The following is a 7,151-nucleotide window of genomic DNA, read 5'->3' on the forward strand; positions in this document are numbered from 1 at the left end:
CACATTTTGAAATCTTGTTCAGTCAGGTTTAGTGTTACAGCCAGAATGCCTTTAAGGCTGTAAAATGAGGCTATAGGGCCAACTTGTTGAATAGAAACTCTTTCTCCAGTTCCAGAAGCTGAGGCTGTTTATTCGGTCTGGCTCCTCTTGTTGTCCTCGCAGAAATAATTTCCTAAAATGTAAACGTTCAAAGAATCACAATACATGTTTTACCAGCAAAGTTTCGGGAGGAGCACGTTCAGTTAATCAACTCAATTAGTGCGACAGGAGGTATATATACAGCAGACTTACCTCTGTCCCACAACGGTTTTCCAGCATCCCTCCACCACCCCATCTCCTCACTCCTAACTATTCCTATCCCAGCCTGGGATGGGGGTGGGCACTCTGGGTTCAGGCCAAATTCCGAGCTCGGAACCCTCTCTTCGGACAACACACCAAATACGCATACTCTTACTCCATCTGTTTGGTATGAGCTTGTGAATTGCTTAAAGAACAACATACAATTGATTACGATGATAAGCATTGATATGTTTCTCATAGACCTCAAGCCTGCTTTCCAACTTCAATATAATCAACAAATAAAGAACATCAGAGAGGAAGCTTAAGACATTTTATTAATGTATACTCCAAAAATTAAATACATCACGTGTGAACACATACCTATAGACCGTGTACTTGAGATCTTGAAATGGAAATGCCACCTGTTCCCCACACGGCTGTAAAGCAAAGAGCATGTGGGTTTTTTATCTCTCTGCCTATTATAAACAGTTCATAGTCAAGACAGCTTGCTTATATCCAGAATAGCCTATACTTGCAGTTCAGTTGATTCTAACTAAATTACTCGTCCGTCCGTCCGTCCGTCCGTCCGTCCGTCCGTCCGTCCATCCATCCGTCCATCCATCCATCTTTCTATATATCTATTCATCTTTCTATCTATCCATCCATCCATCCATCTTTCTATATATCTATTCATCTTTCTATCTATCCATCTTCCTATCCATCTATCTATCTATCTATCTATCTATCTATCTATCTATCTATCTATCTATCTATCTATCTATCTATCTATCTATCTATCTATCTATCTATCTATCTATCTATCTATCTATCTATCTATCTATCTATCTATCTATCTATCTATCTATCTATCTATCTGACCCTGATCCCCAATATCCCCTTATTTCCACCTGAATAAGTTGTCCAAAGTAATGAATAATATTCTATATTCTTATAATGGCCTATATTATCTCATTCAAAGCTGACCTCTTTTTACAACGGCTATACATTCTAATCCAGCAAAGCCACTAAGCACACTTGATAATATAGTGGGCACGCTCAGAGGCGCAACAATGGGACGCATTAAAGAGGAGCTGACACGTCTCAGAAAGGACCCATTCTAGAGAGCGCGACAAAAGCGCTCGGGACATATTGTGTGATGACCGAGTTCCCACTAAATTAAGTTACCATGGACAGCACTGATGGGACACGTGTCTAGAATTCGCAGTTCCAACATCTTTGAAACAATCGCTTTCGGACGGAAACTCAGAGAAGCCCAAACGATGTCCTCAAGTTCAAACGATGGTGAAAAACTCGACGAGAGTGTCACATCAACCACGTTTTTCATCATTGTACTTTGTAGTTTAAACTATTAAAGAAGCGACAACCCCGGTTTTGGAGGCATTCATTGCCCGAGTGCCCCACTTCTCTCAAGGCGAAAGCAGCTGCAAGCGCTTAAAAGGGGATTCTATTAATTGCTCTTTGTCATGCGTATAATTGGCCATTTTGCGACAGAGCGTAATCTTTTAAAAGCTGAGCTGTACTTTGTTTCCATTTTATATTTGATTTTAAGCATCGGATTCTCAAATATGGTACAAATATGGTACCATACAAGTGATATTACATGCCATAACACCAAATGAAAGCTTGCACCTTGCCTCACATCCCAAAATAGCTTAAAACAAGTTTATTCAGCTTGCAAAACAAAGTAACTGCCAATAAGTGACCTAATAAATTAAGTTTTAAAGGTCCCGTTCTTCGTGATCCCATGTTTCAAACTTTAGTTAGTGTGTAATGTTGTTGTTAGAGCATAAATAATATCTGTAAAATTATAAAGCTCAAAGTTCAATGCCAAGCCAGATATTTTATTTAACAGAAGTCGCCTACATCGAACGGCCCGTTTGGACTACATCCCTCTACTTCCTTCTTTAATGATGTCAGTAGAACAGTTTTTTGACTAACCTCCGCCCACAGGAATGCTCCCTCAACTCTACCGAAATTCGTTTATGTAGGCCTACTTGCGCACTTCTAATAACTTACTGTGTTACTCAGCTCTTACAGTGATTTTCTGAAGTAAAACTGACGCTTCATCTTTTGTGTGATGTACAATAAACTTTATTAAACTCATCAGTATATGTTTGATCATCATTCGGACCTGGTCCGAAACAGCAGACTTGTAGGCTATTAAATAATGGATACATACAAGCAGATGACAAATACGTTATAATAACCGTAATTAAACTACTAAACTATACCTGTTCCATCTCTATAGCACTCTGACTCTGTAGGCATTATTGTCCGACTCGAACTGAACACCGTTACTGAGAGTTTCTGATATTATCATCATTCCGTGAGATGAAATTGTCCTGAGAGACTGAGCGCAAGCTCATGAAGCTCCGCCCCCTGGGTCGTCCAGCAGCAGCTTATTTGCATTTAAAGGGCACACACTAAAACAGCGCGTTTTTCTGAGCCCCAAAAAATGACAATTTAAAAATGCTGTAAAAAATTATCTGTTGGGTATTTTGAGCTGAAACTTCACATACACACTCTGGGGACATCAGAGACTTATTTTACATCTTGTGAAAAGGGGCATAATACGGGACCTTTAATATCCGTTAAATATGAAGTAAAGTAAAAGTTATCAAAAATCCAAACTCAAAACTTAGGAAATTAGAGAAGTGACGAATCTGGGGTCAACCGTGTCACGTCTGAAAAACGAGAGTCAGTCCTGAAACAGCTGAAGACTCTTTTGTCGGGAGGTCTTTCTCTCTCACACACCTGCAAGGGTATAATTCGATTAATAAGAAATTCAATATATATTCATTAGGTGCCTTCCCTCGATAATATATGATCGCGAAGCGAGACGTGAATGGAGGCCATTTATCCCCACTCTGAAAGGACCTGCGTGGGACCAAAATTTCACCTGCTTCCCCTCTCAATTAGGAATGTATCCCAAACTCTGACGGAACACGAGTTAAATTAAGCGTTCGCTAATTTCCTATCACCCCTCCTACGTAATCCCTCAATTTTCAGAATGCCCCCTCAATTTGGCCCAAGTTGAAAGGTTCAAATAGTGCCTAATGAAACAGTGACTAAATCGTTTTCTCGCGCGCGGAGGAACCCTGTAGACGTCTCGTGAAAGGCCTTGAGCTCGCCGCCGTCGGGGGTCCGCCGGCTAAATGCGAGTTCCTGGCAGGACAATCTAACCTGTCAAAGCCTTTGGCCAGCCCTGCGTAGCTTTTTTCCCCCTCGTTCGTATTGAAGGAATTGCTACATAAGCAACCAACGTGGGACAAAAACTGCAATTAAACTCCTTTCGGATTAATTTAACAGGGGGACAACCGTCTCTTGAAAAGCGCACACAGAATAGGGTCGGCGTATAATTGACTATCACCTGGCTCGTGAGATAGAAAGTCTCTGCTATAGGCCTTTTGTGGCCTGTGCACTATAGGAGGGAATATATGAGGAGAACAGTGGAAATTAAGTGAAAATATATCTCATATAATGTTTAAATGGTACTTAAAGACCAAGTGAGCCCGTGCAGTTGAAGTGAAAGATCTGAACATCAAAAAACAACAACATACTGTAATTTGGTGATACAATTTTAAAATCAGATCATATACTGTATCTATAGACTTAAATGAGTTTCACATACATGAATTTACTTCAGGAGGCTTTTAAAGAAATAGTTTCCCTTGGGGCCAGAAGGCTTTGCAGTGTAGCCTATTATTAATAAAAACAAATGCTTTTATCTGACATTTGTTTTTACACTATGAGAGAAATACAAATGCAGAACTTCACGTATTGCAATATTTGTCCCTCAAAGTTCTATTCATGTCGAATATAAATGGATGAGGGTTGAACGGAGTTTTGTGAGTTATAGGCTAAAAATACGGTTCGCATCAAACCAAATTTTCTCTGGCTCTCTTTTTCCCAACACAACTTTTTACATCCTGGTCGTAATTCAATATGGATATGATAAACTATAGGCTATATAGTTAAATATATGCATTTAATTATAAATAAATGTGCACGTAATATTTGTATTTCATTAGAAGGTTTATGATGGTTTGAATTCCTGTCATATTTAAACAGGTGTCTTCCAATAGGACAAATAATACATCTCAGAACTGATTCGTAGTTTCAGGAGTGATTTATTTAAATAAATACAAATATACACATTTTTTAATAGGCACATAAAATCCAGGTGGGAAAAAGAAAATCACAGCTTCTCAGTAGTCTAGGACAGATTGGACAGTCTGCATATTTACAATATCACGTAGGGAGTCTTTTACAGTATCTTCTCCATTTGTCTAACATGTGTCCTTAAAAAGAACAGGGATGACAGAAACCAGTGGTCGTTTCAAGAACGTTTTCACTTAACAAACTGTAAAAAAGTTATTGACTTGCATCACTTGCATAACAACTATTATTTCACAGTTTGTCGTATAGATAAGACATAGCTGACTTGAGTGTCAGGGTAAAACAATATTTTGAGAGGGAAGAGGAAGGAATTGGCAGTGCTAAATCTCCATACACTTTGGGCTATTGAACGACGGAAGACAGTGTCCTATAAATTCAGTAGTTTCAACGGATCCGTATACTTTTTAATGTGTCATAAGGTACCAAACTTAAGTCTGTGATGTTCGTGACGCTTCTAGGTAGGTGAAGTCTCCTTCTCCTCTGTGGCCGACACAGGTGACAGGGATTCTTCGTCTTCTGAGCGCGGATAGTGTGAGTGGCTCCCCGAGCATTTGCATCCTGCATGCGCGCTCCGTGGCGTGCCTTTGCCTTCTTTCTTGTGTTTAACGCGGCGGTTCTGGAACCATATTTTCACCTGTTTCTCTGACAGATTTAGATATGTTGCTATTTCGATCCTGCGTAAGCGGGAGAGGTACATGTTGGATGAGAATTCGCGCTCCAACTCAAGCAGCTGAGTGCTGGTGAAGGCTGTGCGCATCCGTTTGCCGTTCTGTATGTGGCTGTTGTCAGACGCACCTATAGGGAAAAAAGCACACAAAAATATTAAAATCACGTCAATGCCTATTAACTTTGCAAAATAATTCATTTAATGCCGTTAACACGCCAGTTTGTTTATTTGAGATGTAAATGTGCTCAAACTGAAGATTCATTAGTTCATATATGGTTAAAAGATCAAGTAAATAAAAAGTAAAACAAAACAAAAAAGTAACATGCGTAAAGACTTTTGCATTCAATATATTATGTCAAATAGTCGAGCGCATAGGTAACAGGTGTAGTAGCATGCGCGTGCACCCACTCACCTAGAGACAGGCAGTGATACCTCCGAGGGTCAGTGACGCTGTAGCTTGTGGGCGTGCAGACAGGCGCGTGTCCGTGTCCCGGGTGCGCTAACGCGGAGCTCTGTTGGTGTGCTACCCTATGACAGAAAGCCGCATCACCGGCAGAGAAGCCCTGTCCTTTCAGGAGTGGGATTCCGCCGCGGGGAGAGTGGATATGCGAAGTTACGCACAGCGGACAGACACAGAAGTTGCCGGTCTTCCGGGACGGGCAAACGGGCGCAGTGACGCTCATCACGCCGGGAGAGTGCATGCCAATGGGAATGAGAAAGTCCTGCCCCGTGTGCTCCCTTAGAGCCGGGCGCGCGGGATCCTTGATAATCAAAGAGTCTACGTAGAAAGACCTCGACATGATTGCTCCTGTCTGCGTGAGATGCTGATGGTGTCAGTGATATACAACACTGATGGCGTTGCTCCAAGGACTTGCGCAGTACACAGTGGTCTTAACACTGTTCTAAAGCCCTCGGGAGCTGGCTTATGTTTGGTAGTTCAACAAAAGGGACCCCGGAGAGGGCCGGCCCTAACGTCACCCACGTGCGCTGCACGGCCTAGGGGCTTTAGTACCTCTGGTGTCCCGAGACACGTGATGCCCAGGCGAGCCTCCAATCAAATCTTTGCCCATACAGTCTTGTTAGCTCACAAGGTGGCACAACAGCTTTGGCGAGTACATATCAACAATTATTCCATTATACTCCCGGTCTAATAGATTCATATTTTGATTTACAGATGATGATGAAGAGAGGCCTAAATTCCTCACAAGCTGAGCTATACATTGTCTGTATGTGTCCAATTCAAATGGGGAATTACACCTCAGTTGTCAAATTATACAAATAAATAACACAAGGGATCAAGAAGTTACCAATCTTTCCTCTTTCTACTGTGATATGGGCTTATAATCTCTTGAAATGGCTACTGTTTTATCACTAACTTGACCTAACCTTAAACTTCATAGACAACGCAATAGAATAGATGATGTATCGACGGATTTCTATCTTTAAAACAAACCAACAAAAGGCTACACAAATTCGCAAAACAGATCCTTTATTTAATTGTATTTATTTGAGAAATTATAAACAAAAGGAAAGTTTATAGTAGCGAATAACTATAGGCTAATAATGAACTTCTGGGATTTGAATCTAATAAACAAACTGAATTTTCCAATAAAATGTACATCAAATGCAGTAATAATCTTATTGGTTCAAGTCTGTTTGGAAAGATTCGGGCCGGCAATTAAAGATTTATGATTCTCAGTGGAGTCTGGGCATTTGCAATTTGATAGCGATTAGGATTCAATTAGAAAGCGTTTATTGTAGAGGTTTTTGGAGTGGATAAACAGCCAGCTATTTCAGAAATGCGCTAATCCCTCATCTTGTGACAATAATTAGCAGGTTTGATCTCTCGACGGGTCAGCGGCGGGTTAAACTTCCACTTTCATCTGCGCGCGAACGCCTTTTACCTCCAGACGCTGCGCGCGCGAGCGAGCTCTGACGAGGTTAAGTCTCGCCAAAACGGTAGGTCTGGTTTTACTCTACCTTCAACTTCTTGCAGGAGAGACTT

General features: G+C 41.0%; 1 protein-coding gene across 1 annotated transcript; it reads right to left on the reverse strand.

Annotated features, from left to right (window-relative positions):
* Nucleotides 1–4,933: 4,933 nt before the first annotated feature.
* On the reverse strand, nt 4,934–5,946 carry gsx2 (GS homeobox 2; the record flags this gene model as incomplete). Its single annotated transcript, XM_081378977.1, has 2 exons — nt 4,934–5,274; nt 5,559–5,946. 2 exons carry the CDS (start codon nt 5,944–5,946, stop codon nt 4,934–4,936), a joined length of 729 nt encoding a protein of 242 aa, XP_081235103.1.
* Between the last annotated feature and the right edge of the window lie 1,205 nt (nt 5,947–7,151).

This window comes from Scardinius erythrophthalmus (assembly GCF_964197995.2).
Source record: "Scardinius erythrophthalmus genome assembly, chromosome: 11".
In the NCBI taxonomy this organism is placed as follows: domain Eukaryota; kingdom Metazoa; phylum Chordata; class Actinopteri; order Cypriniformes; family Leuciscidae; genus Scardinius; species Scardinius erythrophthalmus.